The following is a 23,224-nucleotide window of genomic DNA, read 5'->3' as shown; positions in this document are numbered from 1 at the left end:
GGAGACTGACATGGTTGGGTGAAGGGGTGGTGTTGGGGAGACTAACACAGTTGGGTGAAGGGGTGGTGTTGGGGAGATTGACAAAGTTGGCTGAAGGTGTGGCGTTGGGGAGACTGACACTGTTGGGTGAAGGGGTGGTGTTGGGGAGACTGACACAGTTGGGTGAAGGGTGGTGGTGTTGGGGACACTGACACGGTTGGGTGAAGGGGTGGTGTTGGGGAGACTAACACAGTTGGGTGAAGGGGTGGTGTTGGGGAGATTGACAAAGTTGGCTGAAGGTGTGGCGTTGGGGAGACTGACACTGTTGGGTGAAGGGGTGGTGTTGGGGAGACTGACACTATTGCCTTGACGTCGCACGTGATGAAGACCATGGAGCGGCTGATAATACAGAATCTGAGGCCACAAACCAGGCACGCCCAGGATCCTCTTCAGTTTGCGTATAAGGAGAAGGTGGGAGTGGAGGATGCTATCACGTATTTGCTGCACGAATCACTCTCTCACCTAGATGGGGTCAGTTGTGCTGTGAGGATTACATTCCTTGACTTCTCTAGTGCCTTTAACACCATCCAGCCCAAGATCTTAAGGCACAAACTAAAGGAGATGGGAGTAGACTCTCACATGGTGGATTGGATAGTGGACTACTTGACAGATAGACCTCAGCATGTGCGGTTGGGAGACTGTAGGTCTGACACGGTGGTCAGCAGCACAGGGGCGCCGCAGGGAACCGTATTCTCTCCGGTCCTGTTCACCCTGTACACATCAGACTTCCAATATAACTCGGAGTCCTGCCATGTGCAGAAGTTCGCTGATGACACGGCCATAGTGGGGTGTGTCAGGAATGGACAGGAGGAGGAGTATAGGAAACTGATACAGGACTTTGTGATATGGTGCAACTCAAACTACCTGCGTCTCAATATCACCAAGACCAAGGAGATGGTGGTGGACTTTAGGAGATCTAGGCCTCATATGGAGCCAGTGATAATTAATGGAGAATGTGTGGAGCAGGTTAAGACCTACAAGTATCTGGGAGTACAGTTAGACGAGAAGCTAGACTGGACTGCCAACACAGATGCCTTGTGCAGGAAGGCACAGAGTCGACTGTACTTCCTTAGAAGGTTGGCGTCATTCAATGTCTGTAGTGAGATGCTGAAGATGTTCTATAGGTCAGTTGTGGAGAGCGCCCTCTTCTTTGTGGTGGCATGTTGGGGAGGAAGCATTAAGAAGAGGGACGCCTCACGTCTTAATAAGCTGGTAAGGAAGGCGGGCTCTGTCGTGGGCAAAGTACTGGAGAGTTTAACATCGGTAGCTGAGCGAAGGGCGCTGAGTAGGCTACGGTCAATTATGGATAACTCTGAACATCCTCTACATAGCACCATCCAGAGACAGAGAAGCAGTTTCAGCGACAGATTACTATCGATGCAATGCTCCTCAGACAGGATGATGAGGTCAATACTCCCCAATGCCATTAGGCTTTACAATTCTACCGCCAGGACTTAAGAACTTTTTAAAAGCTATTATTAATGCTTTTTGAGATAGTGATTTAGATGCATATCATATTTTTTACCGAGTTAAGTATTGTATGTAATTAGTTTTGCTACAACAAGTGTATGGGACATTGGAAAAAAAGTTGAATTTCCCCATGGGGATGAATAAAGTATCTATCTATCTATCTATCTATCTATTGGGTGAAGGTGTGGCGTTGGGGAAACTGACACTGTTGGATGAAGGGGTGGTGTTGGGGAGACTGACACAGTTGGGTAAAGGGATGGTGTTGGGGAGATTGACAAAGTTGGCGGAAGGTGTGGCGTTGGGGAGACTGACACTGTTGGATGAAGGGGTGGTGTTGGGGAGACTGACACAGTTGGGTGAAGGGTTGGTGTTGGGGAGACTGACACTGTTGGGTAAAGGGATGGCGTTGGGGAGACTGACACAGTTGGGTAAAGGGATGGTGTTGGGGAGATTGACAAAGTTGGCGGAAGGTGTGGTGTTGGGGAGACTGACACAGTTGGGTAAAGGGATGGTGTTGGGGAGATTGACAAAGTTGGCGGAAGGTGTGGTGTTGGGGAGACTGACACTGTTGGGTGAAGGGGTGGTGTTGGGGAGTCTGACACTGTTGGGTGAAGGGGTGGTGTTGGGGAGACTGACACAGTTGGGTAAAGGGGTGGTGTTGGGGAGACTGACATTGTTGGGTGAAGGTGTGGCGTTGGGGAGACTGACACTGTTGGATGAAGGGGTGGTGTTGGGGAGACTGACACTGTTGGATGAAGGGTTGGTGTTGTTGGGGAGACTGACGCTGTTGGGTGAAGGGGTGGTGTTGGGGAGACTGACACTGTTGGGTGAAGGTGTGGCGTTGGGGAGACTGACACAGTTGGGTAAAGGGATGGTGTTGGGGAGATTGACAAAGTTGGCTGAAGGTGTGGCGTTGGGGAGACTGACACTGTTGGGTGAAGGGGTGGTGTTGGGGAGACTGACACTGTTGGGTGAAGGGGTGGTGTTGGGGAGACTGACACTGTTGGATGAAGGGGTGATGTTGCGGAGACAAACACTGTTGGTTGAAGGGGTGGTGTTGAGGAGACTGACACTGTTGGGTGAAGGGTTGGTGTTGTTGGGGAGACTGACACAGTTGGGTAAAGGGGTGTTGTCGCGGAGACAGACTGTTGGATGAAGGACTGGTGTTGGGGAGACTGACACGGTTGGATGAAGGGATGGTGTTGGGGAGATTGACATAGTTGGGTGAAGGGGTGGTGTTGGGGAGACTGACACTGTTGGGTGAAGGTGTGGCGTTGGGGAGACTGACATAGTTGGGTGAAGGGGTGGTGTTGGGGAGACTGACACTGTTGGCTGAAGGTGTGGCGTTGGGGAGACTGACACTGTTGGGTGAAGGGGTGGTTTTGGGGAGACTGACACTGTTGGATGAAGGGTTGGTGTTGTTGGGGAGACTGACATAGTTGGGTGAAGGGGTGGTGTTGGGGAGACTGACACTGTTGGCTGAAGGTGTGGCGTTGGGGAGACTGACACTGTTGGGTGAAGGGGTGGTTTTGGGGAGACTGACACAGTTGGATGAAGGGGTGTTGTTGGGGAGACTGACACTGTTGGATGAAGGGTTGGTGTTGTTGGGGAGACTGACACTGTTGGATGAAGGGGTGGTGTTGGGGAGACTGACATTGTTGGATGAAGGGTTGGTGTTGTTAGGGAGACTGAAACTGTTGGATGAAGGGGTGGTGTTGGGGAGACTGACACGGTTGGGTAAAGGAGTGATGGTGTTGGGGAGACTGACACAGTTGGGTGAAGGGGTGGTGTTGGGCAGACTGACACTGTTGGATGAAGGGGTGGTGTTGGGGAGACTGACACTGTTGGATGAAGGGTTGGTGTTGTTGGGGAGACTGACACTGTTGGATGAAGGGTTGGTGTTGTTGGGGAGACTGACACTGTTGGATGAAGGGGTGGTGTTGGGGAGACTGACACTGTTGGATGAAGGGTTGGTGTTGTTGGGGAGACTGAAACTGTTGGATGAAGGGGTGGTGTTGGGGAGACTGACACGGTTGGGTAAAGGAGTGATGGTGTTGGGGAGACTGACACAGTTGGGTGAAGGGGTGGTGTTGGGCAGACTGACACTGTTGGATGAAGGGGTGGTGTTGGGGAGACTGACACTGTTGGGTGAAGGGTTGGTGTTGTTGGGGAGACTGACACTGTTGGATGAAGGGGTGGTGTTGGGGAGACTGACACGGTTGGGTAAAGGAGTGATGGTGTTGGGGAGATTGACAATATTGGGTGAAGGGGTGGTGTTGTTGGGGAGACTGACACAGTTGGGTGAAGGGGTGTTGTTGGGGAGACTGACACTGTTGGATGATGGGGTGGTGTTGGGGAGACTGACACGGTTGGGTAAAGGAGTGATGGTGTTGGGGAGATTGACAATATTGGGTGAAGGGGTGGTGTTGTTGGGGAGACTAACACAGTTGGGTGAAGGGATGTTGTTGGGGAGACTGACACTGTTGGATGAAGGGTGGTGGTGTTGGGGAGACTGACACGGTTGGGTAAAGGAGTGATGGTGTTGGGGAGATTGACAATATTGGATGAAGGGGTGGTGTTGTTGGGGAGACTGACACTGTTGGATGAAGGGGTGGTGTTGGGGAGACTGACACGGTTGGGTAAAGGAGTGATGGTGTTGGGGAGATTGACAATATTGGATGAAGGGGTGGTGTTGGGGAGACTGACACGGTTGGGTAAAGGAGTGATGGTGTTGGGGAGATTGACAATATTGGATGAAGGGGTGGTGTTGTTGGGGAGACTGACACTGTTGGATGAAGGGGTGGTGTTGGGGAGACTGACACGGTTGGGTAAAGGAGTGATGGTGTTGGGGAGATTGACAATATTGGATGAAGGGGTGGTGTTGTTGGGGAGACTGACACTGTTGGATGAAGGGGTGGTGTTGGGGAGATTGACACGGTTGGGTAAAGGAGTGATGTTGTTGGGGAGACTGACACTGTTGGATGAAGGGTGGTGGTGTTGGGGAGACTGACACGGTTGGGTAAAGGAGTGATGGTGTTGGGGAGATTGACAATATTGGATGAAGGGGTGGTGTTGTTGGGGAGACTGACACTGTTGGATGAAGGGGTGGTGTTGGGGAGATTGACACGGTTGGGTAAAGGAGTGATGTTGTTGGGGAGACTGACACTGTTGGATGAAGGGGTGGTGTTGGGGAGACTGACACGGTTGGGTAAAGGAGTGATGGTGTTGGGGAGATTGACAATATTGGGTGAAGGGGTGGTGTTGGGGAGATTGACAATATTGGATGAAGGGGTGGTGTTGGGGAGACTGACACGGTTGGGTAAAGGGTTGGTGTTGTTGGGGAGACTGACACTGTTGGGTGAAGGGTTGGTGTTGTTGGGGAGACTGACACTGTTGGATAATGGGGTGGTGTTGGGGAGACTGACACGGTTGGGTAAAGGAGTGATGGTGTTGGGGAGATTGACAATATTGGGTGAAGGGGTGGTGTTGGGGAGACTGACACGGTTGGGTGAAGGAGTGATGGTGTTGGGGAGATTGACAATATTGGGTGAAGGGGTGGTGTTGCTGGGGAGACTGAAACGGTTGGATGAAAAGGTGGTGGGGAGAATGTTGAGGAGAATGGTGTTGGATCGTGGTCGTTACTGGGCGGTGGCAGTGACATAGTTGGATGGTTCTGGGAAGCTCGCGGCTCTTGCATTGGACGGCGGGTGTAGTCTGACGCAGTTGGAACTTAGCCCGACCCTTTCGTTCGCCTTGGCAGGGCTGGCAAACAGGCCACGTGTCAGACTCGTTTACCACACCTGCCCGGGAACTGCTCTGACAGAAGACTGTAGGAACCGGGCAGAAGGCGATGCTGACAGCCCGACACCCATTCTCTCGCACGTGGTGCTGCAGTGAGAGGGTATCCATAGACTGTAGCCATCGATCACCCTACTGGCCGGGCCAGGGAGGAGAGGGTGGAAGCTGCAAGGCATCAGAATGCATAAGATAATAAAATACGGGGTCACCCGTATTTGTGACATGTATTGAGAGCATCGTGAACGAAGGACCATAAGGATCTTCCGCACTCATCCCACAATCGCTTTGACCCACGACCATCAGGAGCAACAGGACTAGGACTGCCAGACTGGGTAGCAGCTTCTTCCCTCAGGCTGTGAGACTAATGAATACCCTGCCACTACCAAGTTCACGTCACTAGGGCAGTGGGTTGTTTACTGTACCAATTACCTGTGCTGCACAATACACAGGCATTTTGAATGATATTTTATGAATTTATTTATGATAATATTTTGTTTTATGTGCAGTGTGCGATGTATGTTGTGGATGCACCATGATCCAGAGAGACGTTGTTTCGTTTGGTTGTCTATCGTACAGTCAGACGACAATAAACGAACTTGAATTTGAAGGGGTGCTCAGGGCAACTTGTTGCGACATATCCCCCTAAAGGTCCGTGCTCACCTCGGGCCAGTGAACCAAATACGCAATTGCCCAGCCGAGAGTGGATGAGGTGGTCTCCATCCCGCCAATAAACAGGTCCACGATGATCATGTGAATGTGTTCCTCCGTCACCTCACCCTGTTCCAAAGAGCCTTCCTTCCGATCCCAAATGGTCCTCATCAGCATATCGGTGATATCCCGAGTAACTCCCTTCTGGAATGTCACCTGGAATACAGAGTAGGGGTCATGATCTCACTACAAGACATAGGAGCAGCTAAAGACATTCGGCCCGTCGAGTCCGCTCTGCCATTCCATCATGGCTGATTTATTATCCCTCCCAAACCCATTCCTCCGTCTTTTCTCCGTGACCTTTGACACTGTTACTCATCTAGAACTAGCAACCTCCGATGACTTGACTCCTACAACCATCTGTGGCAACGAATTCCACAGATTCACTGTACTTTGGCTAAAGAAATTCCTCCCCATCTCTGTTCTAAATGGACGTCCCTCTACTCCGAGGCAGTGCCGTTTGGTCCAAGACTCCGCCGCTATAGGAAACATCCTCTCCTTGTCTACTACCTCCCAATCGTTTGATTAACTTTCTGGGTTCAATACTTTAACATCCCAAGTCACTGCAGAGTACCCGGAGCGATAGGGGCTTCACATTGACTTACAAAAAGGGGAGAGGATTTCTGGACCCAGGCAGCTGGAGATACGCTGCCAAATGGAAGGGGTTAAACTCGGGGATGATTGGGGAGGCCGGGCCTGGAGGAACCGGGCGTTGCAGGGATGTGGGGGGGGGGGGGGGGGGGGGGGGATAGGGGTGAGAGATAAGATTTGCAAAACACGACAATGATAAACTCAAGGCTCTGACTAGCGGGGATTGCGTGGGCAGAGGGGCAAAGAGTGTCCGGGGCAAGGCGAGACGGTTCAAGTGTCCTGTACGTTTCCAGGCTGCTCGGGGACCTCTGCAGCCGCAGTCCCGTGCTCGGGACGGTGGTCACTATCAAGATTGTGATCCCCATTGGTCGGGGTCGAGCATGGATATTGCGACTCCGCTGGATACACAGTCCAAGAAAATACGATATGGAGAGCAGTGTGTTGCGCATTCAGCGGACTCCGTGCAGCTAATAAATCCAAAGCAGCGGCAGAGGCCGACATAGTTGGACCAGCAGCGTCGCAGGAGTTATCGGGTCAGCGTTGATCAACGCGGGACTGCCTCTGCTCGGGATTCTTCCTCGGGGTTCACTCCCGAAGCCTTCCCCATGAGAGGGTAGAGCCGCCAGGCAGCGGGGGCTTGAAATCAGAGTCCTCCTCCACTTAGATGAGCTGCCAACCACGGCTGATGAGCCCCTTCTGCCCGAAGCCACTGGTTATAAGGTGCCCGTAACCGGCATTTGCCCTTTTCTCCTGTCAGTCCCGCCAGGCTTGGTAACTAAACCACGCGTGAAGGCCGGGAATTGGACGTTGTCAGAGGCCATTGGAAGCGTTTAATAGGAAGTGGGAGATGATCCCCGCTACACCCCACGCCCCAAAGCCCAGTCAGCTATGACAACCGTAGGGAAACTTTTTCCAAGATTCAGGATTGTTTATTGTCATTTTTCAGTACACGGGGACAAAATAATTGTTACTCTGGATGCGATACGGTAGTTCATCAAAAATCACTTGCATATATACACCTGTATTCGCAGCGCTTGCGTTGACAGAAATCCCCGATTAGAAAATCTGAAGCACTTTCTAAGCGCCATTATTGGGAGCCGGAGAACCCGCGGTCCCTCTACGAGCCGCCATTTTCTTCTCTCAGTGACAGTAAGTGACAACTCAACTTACACAAGAACACTCGCCACTACTAGAGCTGCCGGAAACCGGAACCGGTTTAGCCACAAGACTGAAGTCGGCGTGCTGAGTTCCTTCAGCATTTTGTGTATGTCGTCTGCAGATTTTCTCTTGTTAGACTGACTCACCTTGTGATTCTGAATATGTTGACGGACAAAGGCGTCCCGTTTCAGTACGGCCTTCTGAAGATCCCTCCAGGCGGAATTGGGGATATACTATGGTATGAACAACGGAACAGTGCGAGATGACAGAGTTAAACACAGTCACTTCAGCCCAGAGATAAATATAATCCCAGCAAGGTTCCCGCTATTTTCTTTTACAGTTGCACAGACCAACCATTGCTGTGAACAGGGATATTTTTACACGACCTGAAGGCTGCACGGCACTATAATGTAAAAATATAAAATAACATTCAGCAGCGCGGCGACAAAAGCTAATGTGCGACAGCGTTACAGTTACTGCGCGGCTTAGAGGGAGCAAAGAATCCCAGTGACAGGCAGACCAGAGTTAAATATAAACCCAGTAACAGGCAGACCAGAGTTAAATACAATCCCAATGACAGGCAGACCAGAGTTAAATACAATCCCAATGACAGGCAGACCAGAGTTAAACACAATCCCAGTGACAGGCAGACCGGAGTTAAATACAATCCCAGTGACAGGCAGACCAGAGTTAAATATAAACCCAGTAACAGGCAGACCAGAATTAAATACAATCCCAATGACAGGCAGACCAGAGTTAAACACAATCCCAGTGACAGGCAGACCGGAGTTAAATACAATCCCAGTGACAGGCAGACAGGAGTTGAAATCAATCCCAGTGACAGGCAGACCAGAGTTAAATACAATCCCAGTGACAGAAAGAACCGGAGTTAAATACAATCCCAGTGACAGGCAGACCAGAGTTAAATACAATCCCAGTAACAGGCAGACCGGAGTTAAATACAATCCCAGTGACAGGCAGACCGGAGTTAAATACAATCCCAGTGACAGGCAGACTGGAGTTAAACACAATCCCTGTGACAGGCAGACTAGAGTTAAATACAATCTCAATGACAGGCAGACCAGAGCTAAACACAATCCCAGTGACAGGCAGACCGGAGTTAAATACAATCCCAGTGACAGGCAGACAGGAGTTAAATACAATCCCAGTGACAGGCAGACTAGAGTTAAATACAATCTCAATGACCAGCAGACCAGAGCTAAACACAATCCCAGTGACAGGCAGACCGGAGTTAAATACAATCCCAGTGACAGGCAGACTGGAGTTAAATACAATCCCACTGACAGGCAGACCGGAGTTAAACACAATCCCTGTGACAGGCAAACTAGAGTTAAATACAATCTCAATGACAGGCAGACCAGAGCTAAACACAATCCCAGTGACAGGCAGACCGGAGTTAAACACAATCCCTGTGACAGGCAGACCGGAGTTAAATACAATCCCAGTGACAGGCAGACTAGAGTTAAATACAATCTCAATGACAGGCAGACCAGAGCTAAACACAATCCCAGTGACAGGCAGACCAGAGTTGAAATCAATCCCAGTGACAGGCAGACCAGAGTTAAATACAATCCCAGTAACAGAAAGAACCGGAGTTAAATACAATCCCAGTGACAGGCAGACCAGGGTTAAATACAATCCCAGTAACAGGCAGACCGGAGTTAAATACAATCCCAGTGACAGGCAGACTGGAGTTAAATACAATCCCAGTGACAGGCAGACCAGAGTTAAACACAATCCCACTGACAGGCAGACCGGAGTTAAACACAATCCCTGTGACAGGCAGACTAGAGTTAAATACAATCTCAATGACAGGCAGACCAGAGCTAAACACAATCCCAGTGACAGGCAGACCGGAGTTAAATACAATCCCAGTGACAGGCAGACAGGAGTTAAATACAATCCCAGTGACAGGCAGACTGGAGTTAAATACAATCCCAGTGACAGAAAGAACCGGAGTTAAATACAATCCCAGTGACAGGCAGACCAGAGTTAAATACAATCCCAGTAACAGGCAGACCGGAGTTAAATACAATCCCAGTGACAGGCAGACCAGAGTTAAACACAATCCCACTGACAGGCAGACCGGAGTTAAACACAATCCCTGTGACAGGCAGACTAGAGTTAAATACAATCTCAATGACAGGCAGACCAGAGCTAAACACAATCCCAGTGACAGGCAGACCGGAGTTAAATACAATCCCAGTGACAGGCAGACAGGAGTTAAATACAATCCCAGTGACAGGCAGACTAGAGTTAAATACAATCTCAATGACAGGCAGACCAGAGCTAAACACAATCCCAGTGACAGGCAAACCAGAGTTAAATACAATCCCACTGACAGGCAGACCGGAGTTAAACACAATCCCTGTGACAGGCAAACTAGAGTTAAATACAATCTCAATGACAGGCAGACCAGAGCTAAACACAATCTCAATGACAGGCAGACCAGAGCTAAACACAATCCCAGTGACAGGCAGACCGGAGTTAAACACAATCCCACTGACAGGCAGACCAGAGTTAAATACAATCTCAATGACAGGCAGACCAGAGCTAAACACAATCGCAGTGACAGGCAGACCAAAGTTAAATACAATCCCAGTGACAGGCAGACTAGAGTTAAATACAATCTCAATGACAGGCAGACCAGAGCTAAACACAATCCCAGTGACAGGCAAACCAGAGTTAAATACAATCCCACTGACAGGCAGACCGGAGTTAAACACAATCCCTGTGACAGGCAAACTAGAGTTAAATACAATCTCAATGACAGGCAGACCAGAGCTAAACACAATCCCAGTGACAGGCAGACCGGAGTTAAACACAATCCCACTGACAGGCAGACCAGAGTTAAATACAATCTCAATGACAGGCAGACCAGAGCTAAACACAATCGCAGTGACAGGCAGACCAAAGTTAAATACAATCCCAGTGACAGGCAGACCGGAGTTAAATACAATCCCAGTGACAGGCAGACAGGAGTTGAAATCAATCCCAGTGACAGGCAGACCAGAGTTAAACACACAGCCAGTGACAGGCAGACTGGAGTTAAATACAATCGCAGTGACAGGCAGACCAGAGTTAAACACAGTCCTTGTGACAGGCAGACTAGAGTTAAATACAATCCCAGTAACAGTCAGACCGGAGGAAAAACACACCACCAGTGACAGGCAGACCAGAGTTAAATACAATCCCAGTAACAGGCAGACCAGAGTAAAACACACCCCCAGTAACAGGCAGATCAGAGTTAAATACAATCCCAGTAACAGGCAGACCAGAGTTAAATACAATCCCAATGACAGGCAGACCAGAGTTAAACACAATCCCAGTAACAGGCAGACCGGAGTTAAATACAATCCCAGTGACAGGCAGACTGGAGTTGAAATCAATCCCAGTGACAGGCAGACCAGAGTTAAACACACAGCCAGTGACAGGCAGACCGGAGTTGAATACAATCCCAGTGACAGGAAGAGCGGAGTTCTGCCGCTGATAGTAATCCAGAGTAACACACAAATCCATATATAACCATATATGACCATATAACAATTACAGCATGAAAACAGGCCATCTCGGCCCTTCTAGTCCGTGCCGAACACTTACTTTCACTTAGTCCCACTGACCCGCACTCAGCCCATAACCCTCCATTCCCTTACTGTCCATATGCCTGTCCAATTTTACTTTAAATGACAATACCAAACCTGCCTCTACCACCTCTACTGGAAGCTCATTCCACACAGCTGCCACTGTCTGAGTAAAGAAATTCCCCCTCATGTTACCCTTAAACTTTTGCCCCCTAGCTCTCAACTCATTTCCTCTTGTTTGAATCTCCCCTACTCTCAATGGAAAAAGCCTATCCACGTCAAATCTATCTATCCCCCTCATAATTTTAAATAACTCTATCAAGTTCCCCCTCAACCTTCTATGCTCCAAAGAATAAAGACCAACTTGTTCAACCTTTCCCTGCAACTTAGGTGCTGAAACCCAGGTAACATTCTAGTAAATCTTCTCAGTCCTCTCTCTATTTTGTTGACATCTTTCCTATAATTCGGTGACCAGAACTGTATACAATACTCCAAATTTGGCCATACCAATGTCTTGTACAATTTTAACATTACAGCCCAACTCCTATACTCAATACTCTGATTTATAAAGGCCAGCATACCAAAAGCTTTCTTCACCACCCTATCCACATGAGATTCCACCTTTAGGGATCTATGCACCATTATTCCTAGATCACTCTGTTCTACTGCATTCCTCAATGCCCTACCATTTACCATGTATGTCCTATTTTGATTAGTCCTACCAAAATGTAGCACTTCACACTTATCAGCATTAAACTCCATCTGCCATCTTTCAGCCCACTATTCAAACTGGCCTAAATTTCTCTGCAAGCTTTGAAAACCTACTTCATTATCCACAACACCACCTACCTCAGTATCATCTGCATACTTACTAATCCAATTTACCACCCCATCATCCAGATCATTAATGTATATGACAAGCAACATTGGACCCAGAACAGATCCCTGAGGCACACCACTAGTCAACGGCCTCCAACCTGACAAACAGTTATCCACCACTACTCTCTGGCATCTCCCATCCAGCCACTGTTGAATCCATTTTACTACTTCAATATTAATACCTAATGATTGAACCTTTCTAACTAACCTTCCATGCAGAACCTTGTCATAGGCTTTACTGAAGTCCATAGAGACAACATCCACTGCTTTACCCTCATCAACTTTCCTCGTAACCTCTTCAAAAAATTCAATAAGATTTGGCAAACATGACCTTCCACACACAAATCCATGTTGACTGTTCCTAATCAGACCCTGTCTATCCAGATAATTATATATACCATCTCTAAGAATAATTTCCATTAATTTACCCACCACTGACGTCAAACTGACAGGCCTATAATTGCTAGGTTTACTCTTAGAACCCTTTTTAAACAATGGAACCACATGAGCAATATGCTAATCCTCCGGTACCATCCCTGTTTCTGACATTTGAAATATCTCTGTCAGAGTCCCTGCTATTTCTACACTAACCTCCCTCAAGGTCCTAGGGAATATCCTGTCAGTATCCAGAGATTTATCCACTTTTATATTCCTTAAAAGCGCCAGTACTTCCTCCTCTTTAATTGTCATAGTTTCCATGACTTCACTACTCGTTTCCCTTACCTTACACAATTCAATATCCTTAGTGAATACCGAAGAAAACAAATTGTTCAAAATCTCCCCAATCTCTTTCGGCTCCACACATAGCTGTCCACTCTGATTCTCTTAGGAACCAATTTTATCCCTCACTGTCCTTCTGCTATTAATATAACTGTAGAAACCCTTTGGATTTATTTTCACCTTATTTGCCAAAGGAACCTCATATCTTCTTTTAGCTTTTCTAGTTTATTTCTTAAGATTCTCCTTACATTCTTTATATTCCTCAAGCACCTCATTTACTCCATGCTGTCTATATTTATTGTAGATATCTCTCTCTTTCCTAACCAAGTTTTCAATTTCCCTTGAAAACCATGGCTCTCTCAAACTTTTAACCTTTCCTTTCAACCTAACAGGAACATAAAGATTCTGTACCCTCAAAATTTCACCTTTAAATGACTGCCATTTCTCTATTACATCCTTCCCATAAAACAAATTGTCCCAATCCACTAATTCTAAATCCTTTTGCATCTCCTCAAAGTTAGCATTTCTCCAATCAAAAATCTCAACCCTGGGTCCAGTCCTGTCCTTCTCCATAACTATATTGAAACTAATGGCATTGTGATCACTGGACAGGAAGTGCTCCCCAACACATACCTCTATCACCTGACCTATTTCATTCCCTAACAGAAGATCCAACACTGCCCCTTCTCTAGTCGGTACCTCTATGTATTGCTGCAAAAAACTATCCTGCATACATTTTACAAACTCCAAACCATCCAGCCCTTTTACAGTATGGGCTTCCCAGTCTATGTGTGGAAAATTAAAATCTCCCACAATCACATCCCTGTGCTTACTACAAATATCTGCTACCTCCTTGCAAATTTTCTTCTCCAATTCTCGCTCCCCATTAGGTGGTCTATAATACACCCCTATAAGTGTTACTACACCTTTCCCATTCCTCAATTCCACCCAAATAGACTCCCTAGATGATCCCTCTAATCTATCCTGTCACAGCACTGCTGTAATATTTTCTCTGACAAGCAACGCAACACCTCCCCCTCTTGTCCCTCCGATTCTATCTCACCTGAAGCAACGAAATCCAGGAATAATTAGTTGCCAATCACACCCCTCCTGCAACCATTTTGCACTAATAGCTACAACATCATATTTCCATGTATCAATCCATGCTCTAAGCTCATCCACCTTTCTTACAATGCTCCTAGCATTAAAATAAATGCATTTAAGAAATTCTCCACCTCTTCCTCTCTGTTTATCTCTAACAGTACAAAGAATTTTACTGTCTTCTTTTTCTTCCTTCTCCCATACATCTGTTCCTACACTCTGGTTCCACTCCCTCCTCATATCTAGTTTAAATCCACTGGAGCCCCTCTAGCAAACCTACCTGCAAGAATATTTGTCCCCCTCCAGTTCAGATGTAAACCGTCCCGCCGGAACAGGTCCCACCTTCCCTGGAAAACTGCCCAATTATCTATAAATCTGAAACCCTCCCTCCTGCACCATGTCTTCAGCCACGTGTGGATCTGCACTATCTTACTATTTCTAAACCCATCTGCACGTGGCACTGGTAGCAATCCTGAGATTGCTATCCTGGAGGTCCTTTCCTTTAACTTGGTGCCAAACTCCCTAAACTCACCTTTCAGGACCTCTTCACTCTTCCTACCCACGTCTTTGGTCCCGACATGGACCACGACATCCGGCTGCTCACCCTCCATCTTGAGAATACTGAGAAGTCGATCCGCGATATTGCAGACCCTGGCAGCAGGGAGACAACGGACCATCCGGGATTCTCGATCTCTTCCACAGAACCTCTTATCTGTCCTCCTAACTATCGAATCCCCTGTCACTACTGCTCTCCTCTTTTCCCTCCTTCCCTTCTGAGCTGAGGGTCCAGTCTCGGTGCCAGAGACGCAACCACTGCAACTTGTCCCTGGTAGATAATCCCCACCAACAGTATCCAAAACGGTATACTTATTGTTGATGGGAACGGCCACAGGGGTGCTCTGTTCTTCCTGTCTATTCCCCTTCCCTCTCCTGACAGTCACCCAACTACCTGTCTCCTGACTCCTAGGGGTGACTATCTCCCTGAAACTCCAGTCCCCTAACTCGGTTTGTCCGGAGCTGCAGCTGGATGCACCTTTTGCAGGTGTAGTCATCAGGGACAGCTGTGCTCGCCCTGACTTCCCACATACTGCAAACGGAGCACTCAACTGCCCTAACTGCTGCCTCCATTACCTACTCCTAAGCTAATTAGATTAATTAAAGGAGTTTACCTGGCCTTACCTCACCTGGAGTGAAGCTCGTCCTCAGCCTCTGCTCGCTTTTTAAATTCCCCCGCTGATCTCAGAGGCCGACTTTCACGCGTTTGCGCAGTCGTGCCCCATTCAAACCTCGCCTCTGCCTGTTCTCGCCGAAGCCTGATTGAGCAAAAGCCATCCCACTCCGCCTCAGTCCACTCCGACGATGGCCGCTGTATATGGCGGCCTTTCTTTTTAAACCTTTGGCGCGCTACGTCACGCGCCTGCGCAGTCTAGCCTCTTTGCCGCGATCGGTTAAAAAAAAAGCTTCTCTCCGAGCTTCTTTTACCTCTTCCCTCTCCGCTTCTTGCTGTGATTTAAAACATTCTGAAAGAACTCCAAACTCCCCTATGGAGGGGAATAATTTGTCGACATTTCAGGGCGGGACCCTGAATGAGGTCTCAGCTGAAATGTCGAATATTTATTCATTTCCATTTATGCTGCTGAATTCCTCCAGCATTTGGTGTGTGTAATTTTGCTATTGATCACACAGCTCCAATGACCGTAAGTCCCGTTTCCATCATCATGCCTGTAGCCTGTAGTGAGAGGTATTGGTGAGCCATACAGTATGGAAGCTGTCCCTTTAGCACATCGCCCCCATACTGACAACATTTACGCAATTTGTGACTGGTTACACCTCATGCTCAGTTGGGAGTCTGTTTCCTTCCCGCCCCCCCCCCCCCCCCCCCCCCGTCTCCTCTTGGTTAGAGGAGTTTAGAGTAAATTTAGAGTAGGGTTGACACAAAAGCACTGCACAGAGACAATCTTGCAGTGAGTGAAGACTTTAATAATCGACTGTGGCGACCCACTTCCCAGCGCACTCGAACCGGCTCACAAAGCGGCGCACGCCGGCATTGAGGCCGGTCCCAAAGAGGGCGCCAAGTCTGCTTCACCAGCGAGGGGTAAAGCCCGCGCGCGGGACGGGACTGGGAATACGCGCCCCCTACAGCATTCCCGCCCGGGGAGGGCGGGATCAGGAAGGCTTTAAAGCGAGGCCGCGAAGTTTGAATAAACCTCTTTTGCAACAGCGTAAGCACACCGCTACAAGACCACTAATACGCCACAAGTGACCACAGACCAAGAGGGAACAGAAACTAAGCACAACAGGCGATGAGATAAACTTTAGGCAGAGGCTCAGAGAAAGTGGTTGGGTCTGGTGGTTGGATTAGTGAACAAGGACTGTGATGAGAACTGGGATTAAATAGGCTGCAGGTGATGAGTGGCAGGTGAACCCTATTGGCTGAGTAGGAACTGGGAGCTGTCAGCAGGAGCAGGCCTCATATTACTGTGATCAGGCCGAATAAGGTCCAGCCAGAGTTCCTGCCGAGTTTGTGTGGGTGTACGATAAGTCTAGGGCCACGGGGCACCCCGCTCCCAGAGCCAGCGACAGCCATGTTGGATGTCCCTTCTTCCTCCTCACCTGCAGAACAGGAAACATGTCGATGAGGCCGACTGCGCAGGAGCCCCAGAGGGCAACCAGCTCTGTCAAGCAGTCGTGGATCTCCTGGAGTTGTGGGTCGCACCTCTCGTACTGGAATCGGTGACAAAGGGAAAGACAAAAACTGGTAACAAGCACATATCTAGGCAACCAATCACAACATCCTGCCCACCACGACACCATAAGACACAGGAGCAGAATCAGGCCATTCTGCCCATCAAGTCTGCTCTGCCATTCCATCACAGCTGATTATTCCTTCCAGCCCCTTTCTCCCATCTTCTCCCCGTAACCTTTGGTGCCCTGACTAATTAGGAACCTATCAACCTCCACTTTAAATAAACCCAATGATTTGGTCTCCACAGTTATCTGTGGCAATGAATTCCACAGATACACCACCCTCTAGCTAAAGAACCTCCTCTTCATCTCCATTCTAAAGGGCTGTTAATCTATTCTGAGGTTTCACCCGTTCATCCTAGACTCCCCATCTCCATATCCACTCTATTGAGGCCGTTCAATATTCAGTAGGTTTCAATGAGATCCCCCTCATTCATCTAAACTCCAGTGAGTACAGGTGTAGAGCTATAAAACATTCCTCGTACGTTAACTCTTTCATTCCTAGAGTCAATCTCGTGAACCTCCTCTGGACCCTCTCCGATGCCAGGGCATCCTTTCTTAGATATGGGATACAAAATTGCTCACAATGCTCCGGGTGTGTCTGAGCTTTGCCTTATGAAGCCTCAGCTTTACAGCCATTAACCCCTGACCCCTGTATGGAACTACAGACCACAGAGCCCTGTGTATATTCATTGACCATCGATCTCTATCATTGAACCTTTGACCGCTGACCTTCTACGTGAGTCCATTGGACACACTTTCTAATCCCCATCCATGGATCAATGTTACCAACACCACTCAGAAATTGCCATTTGAGCCAAAAGAAATCGGTGCAGCACAAAGCTTGCCACATTTTTGATGCCAACATATCATTCTCACAACTCACTAACCTTAACCTTAAGACATAGGACTAGAATTAGACTATTCAGCCCATTGAGTGGGCTTCACCATTCCATCATGGCTGATTTATTATCCCTCTCAATCACGTTCTTCTGCCTTCTCCCTGCAACCTTTGACACCCTGACGTTCCAAGAATCTATAAACCTCCTCTTTTAATATACCCAAATGGCGACCTCCACAGCCATCTGTGCCAATGGATTCCACAGATTTGCCAGTCTCTGGCTGAAGAACCTCCTGCTCATCTCTGCTTTCAGGAATGTCACTCTATGCTGAGACTGTGTCCTCTGGTCCTAGACTCCCCCACAACTTCCCTACGTCCTCCCTGTCTGAGCCTTTCAATATCCAACCTCCCCCCACCCTTCTTTCTAAACTGCAGCAAGTTCAGACCCAGAGTTGTGATCGTATTGGTAGCAGGATCATCTGACTGGATTAAATTAGACAAGGCCAGGTTAGGTTGTATTTATGTGACACCTGCTCATGACAACATTGAAATACAGAGAGAAATGCATCATTTGTGTCACATGAAATCATTGTGGATTGTACAGGGGGCAGCCTGAAAGCATCACCACGCTTTCCAGTGCCAATATAGCATGCCCACAATTTACTAACCCTAAGCCGTGTATCTCTGGAACATGGCAGGAAATGAGCATGGCTACGTATAGAACATACAAGTTCCTCCCTGCACTGTTAAGCATATGCTACCCGTACCATCCCTGGGAAGGAGGCATAGGGAGTCACAGAGGTCCACCACGTCTACGACAGAGAGAAACAACCAAAGGCAAGTCATCCATACTCACGTTGGTACTAAAGATCAGGGAGCTTATGGTGTTACAGGTGGATATGGAGAAATCCCTGTTGGGATCCACAGGACACCCTTCACAGATCCGGAAAACCTGGTAATGTCAATTAAGAGATAGTTTTTGAAAGGAATGTTCACAGACAAAGAACGTACAAGGTGGTGACATAAAGGGTCCGGGATGCAACAGCATTTGAAGACAATACAATCACAGTGTCCACTGACTGTACCCACACACAAACAGAACAATCACAATGTCCACTGACTGTACCCACACACAAACAGAACAATCACAGTGTCCACTGACTGTACCCACACATAGACAGTACAATGTCAGTGTCCACTGACTGTACCCACATACAGACAAAACGGTCTTAGTCCACTGACTGTACACACACAGACAGAACAATCACAATGACCACTGACTGTACCCACACACAAACAGAACAATCACAGTGTCCACTGACTGTACCCACACATAGACAGTACAATGTCAGTGTCCACTGACTGTACCCACATACAGACAAAACGGTCTTAGTCCACTGACTGTACACACACAGACAGAACAATCACAATGACCACTGACTGTACCCACATACAGATAGTACAATCTCAATGTCCACTGACTGTACCCACACAAAAACAGAAAACTTTAGATGTTTCAGAAAGGACAGGAAGGGGGGCAAAAGAGGTGGGGGTGTGGCATTGCTAATCAGGGATAGTATCACGGCTGCAGAAAGATGGCTGACATGGAAGGATTCTCTACTAGGTCCCTGTGGGTAGAGGTTAGAAACAGGAAGGGGTCAATAATTTCCCCAATATTGATTGGCATCTCCCTAGAGTGAGGCGTTTAGATGGGGTAGAGTTTGTTAGGTGTGTTCAGGAAGGTTTCCTGACACAATATGTAGATAAGCCTACAAGAGGAGAGTCTGTACTTGATCTGGAATTGGGAAATAAACATGGTCAGCTGTCAGATCTGTCAGTGGGAGAGCATTTTGGAGATATTGATCACAGTTCTGTCTCTTTTACCATAGACAGACAGACAGACATACTTTATTGATCCTGGGGGAAATTGGGTTTCGTTACAGCCGCACCAACCAAGTATAGTGTAGAAATATAGCAATATAAAACCATAAATAAATAAATAAATAAGTTAAGTTAGCACTGGAGAGGGATAGGAACAGACAAGTTAGGAAAATGTTTAATGTTTAATGGAGTAAGGGGAAATATGAAACTATCAAGCAGGAACTTGGAAGTATTAAATTGGTAGCAGATGTTCTTAGGGAAATGTACGGCGGAAATGTGACAAATGTTCAGGGGATATTTGTGTAGCATTCTGCATAGGTATGTCCCAATGAGACAGGGAAAGGATGGTAGGGTATAGGAACCGTGGTGTAAAAAGGCTGTTGTAAATCTAGTCAAGAAAAAAATGAAGAGCTTATGAAAGGTTCAAAAAACTAGGTAATGATAGAGATCCAGACGATTATAGGGCTGGCTGGAAGGAACTTAATAATGAAATTAGGAAAGCCAGAAGGGGTCATGAGAAGGCTTTGGTGAGCAGGATTAAGGAAAACCCCAAGGCATTCTACAAGTACGTGAAGAGCAAGAGGATAAGACGTGGGAGAATAGGACCAAACAAGTCTGACAGTGAAAAGTGTGTATAGATCCGGAGGGGGTAGCGGAGATTTTTAATGTATATTTTGCTTCAGTGTTCACTACGGAAATGGACCTTGGTGATTGTAGGGATGACTTACAGTGGACTGAAAAGCTTGAGCATATAGACATTAAGAAAGAAGATGTTCTGGAGCTTTTGGAAAGCATCAAGTTGGATAAGTCAGCAGGTCCAGATATGATATACCCCAGGCTACTCTGGGAGGTAAGGGAGGCGAATGCTGACGCTCTGGCAATGATCCTTGCATCATCAATGGGGTTGCGAGAGGATTGGAGGGTTACAAATGTTGTTCCCTTATTGAAGAAAGGGAGTAGGGATAACCCAGGAAATTATAGTCCAGTGAATCTTACTTCAGTGGTTGGTAAGTTGATGGAGAAGATCTTGAGAAGCAGGATTTATGAACATTTGGAGAGGTCTAATATGATTAGAGATAGTCAGCATGACTTTGTCAAAGGCAGGTCATGCCTTACGAGCCTGATTGAATTTGTTGAGGATGTGCTGCACGGAGCGACTGAGGAGAACCCAAGTGCAGGGCATCAGCACAGAGACTGAGTTGAGATGCTGGCGCAGAAGTGAACGATGAGCAGCAAACAGGAGGAATCTTGACTCGTAGCTTTGATATGAAGTCTTGACACAGAGATGGGGTTTTCCTGGAATATCTTGAAACTGGAGCTGAACTTAGAACTGATGGTTCTAATCAGTCGGAAAACGAAGTTATCACACGGGAATTGACCAATGAACTGGCGACCAGTGGTTGTGACGCCAGGGTTCTTATACTGCAGTTCTTGATGGAAACCAGGTGTGTTGTCATCAAGCAAATTAGCAGTAAATAGGAAATTAACAATTGGAAACAAGGCATAATCAAAGGAGATTCGGGGCAAGATAGGGGATTAACAATCGGGTCTATGACAGGATGTGACCAAACATATTGATGAAGGTATTGCAGTAGATGTAGTGTACATGGATTTCAGTAAGGTATTTGATAAGGTACCCATGCAAGGCTTATTGAGAAAGTAAGGAGGCATGGGATCCAAGGGCACCTTGCTTTGTGGATCCAGAACTGGCTTGCCCACAAAAGGGAAAGAGTGGTTGTAGAAGGGTCATTTTCTGCATGGAGTCCGGTGACCAGTGGTGTGCCTCAAGGATCTGTTCTGGGGCCCCTTCTCTGCATGATTTTTATGACCTGGATGAGGAAGTGGAGGGATGGGTTAGTAAATTTGCTGATGACACAAAGGTTGGGGGTGTTGTAGATAGCGTGGAGGGCTGTCAGAGGTCACAGCGGGACATCAATAGGATGCAAAACTGGGCTTGGAAGTAGCAGATGGAGTTCAACCCAGATAAATGTGAGGTGGTTCATTTTCGTAGGTCAAATACACTGACAGAATATAGCATTAATGGTAAGACTCTAGGTAGTGTGGAGGATCAGATAGACCTTGGGGTCCAAGTCCATAGGACACTCAAAGCTGCTACACAGGTTGACTATGTGTCTAAGAAGGCATACGGTATACTGGCCTTCATGAACCGTGGGATTAAGTTTAAGAGCCGAGATATAATGCTACATAGAACCCTGGTCAGAACCCACTTGAAATACTGTGCTCAGTTCCAGTCACCTCACTATATAAAGGGTGCAGAGGAGATTTACAAGGATGTTGCCTGGATTGGGGAGCGTGCCTTATGAGAATAGGTTGAGTGAACTCGGCCTTTTCTTCTTGAGCGACGGAGAATGAGAGGTGACCTGATAGAGGTGTATAAGATGATGAGAGGCATTGATCAAGTGGATAGTCAGAGGTTTTTTCCCAGAGCTGAAATGGCTAGCTCGAGAGGGCACAGTTTTAAGGTGCTTGAAATTAGGCACAGAGGAGTTGTCAGGGCCAAGTTTTTCCACACAGAGCGGTGGGTGCATGGATTGGGCTGCCAGCGATGGTGGGGAAGACAGACAGACATACTTTATTGATCCCGAGGGGAAATTGGCAGATACAATATGGTCTTTTAAGAGGCTCCTGTACCCACAGTTTAGAAAAATAGAGGGCTATGGGTAACCCTAGGTAATTTCTAAAGTAAGTACATGTTCGATACAGCATTGTGGGCTGTAGGGCCTGTATTGTGCTGTAGGTTTTCTGTTTCTATATTTCTAATATAACCTCAGTGTCCACAACCGTACTCACACACAGACAGCACAACCTCAATGTCCATCAACTGTACCTACACACGGAGTACAACCTCAGTATCCTGACTGTACCCACACACAGACAGAACAATCACTGTACCCACACAGAGACAGTACAATCGCGGAAGCCACTGACCATACCTACACACAGACAGTACAATCTCAATGTCCACTGACTGTACTCACACACAGACAGTACAATCTCAGTGCCCACTGACTGTACCCACACACACAGAGTACAATCACAGTGTCCACTGATCATTCCTGCACACAAACAATCTCAGTGCCTACCATATGTACCCAAACGCAGATAGTACAATTACAGTGTCCATAAAAACATAAGGCATAGGGGCAGAATTAGGCCATGCTCTGCCATTCCATCATGGCCAATCCTTTTTCCCCTCCTCAGCCCCACTCCTTGGCCTTCTCCCCATAACCTTTGATGTCATGTCCAACAAGAACCTATCAAGCTCTGCCTTAAATACACCCAATGATCTGGCCTCTACAGCTGCCTGTGGTAATAGATACCACAAATTCACTATCCTCTGGCTAAAGAAATTTCTCCACAACTCTGTTGTAAATGGACACCCCTCTATCCTGAGGTTGTGCCCTCTTGTCCTAGTCTCCACCACCATGGGAAACATCCTTTCCACATCTACTCTGTCTAGACCTTTCAATATTCAAAAGGTTTCAATAAGATCCCCCCCCCCCTTCATCTTTCTAAATTCCAGCAAGTCCAAACCCAGAGTACAAACGTCCCTCGTATGATAAGCCTTTTATTCCCAGAATCATCCTTGTGAACCTCCTCTGAACTCTCTCCAATGCCTTTTCTTAGATGAGGAGCCCAAACTGTTCATAATACTCAAGGTGAGGCCTCA

The 23,224-nt window shown here is 47.6% G+C and overlaps 1 protein-coding gene across 1 annotated transcript in view; it reads right to left on the bottom strand.

The window, feature by feature from the left end:
• The window catches only part of cyp21a2 (cytochrome P450, family 21, subfamily A, polypeptide 2), a 45,568-nt gene that overhangs the window by 10,960 nt on the left and 11,384 nt on the right, over positions 1 to 23,224 (bottom strand). The window contains exons 4-7 of the mRNA XM_073036575.1: positions 18,509 to 18,604; positions 16,680 to 16,790; positions 7,911 to 7,997; positions 5,968 to 6,171 (exon numbers count right to left, since the gene is read on the bottom strand). Coding sequence (XP_072892676.1) covers positions 5,968 to 6,171; positions 7,911 to 7,997; positions 16,680 to 16,790; positions 18,509 to 18,604 — 498 coding nt within the window. The remainder of the gene's footprint in view (positions 1 to 5,967; positions 6,172 to 7,910; positions 7,998 to 16,679; positions 16,791 to 18,508; positions 18,605 to 23,224) is intronic.

This window comes from Hemitrygon akajei, chromosome 2, assembly GCF_048418815.1.
Source record: "Hemitrygon akajei chromosome 2, sHemAka1.3, whole genome shotgun sequence".
In the NCBI taxonomy this organism is placed as follows: domain Eukaryota; kingdom Metazoa; phylum Chordata; class Chondrichthyes; order Myliobatiformes; family Dasyatidae; genus Hemitrygon; species Hemitrygon akajei.
The sequence above is the reverse complement of the archived record's forward strand: the minus strand, read 5'-3'. Positions and strand labels throughout refer to the sequence as shown.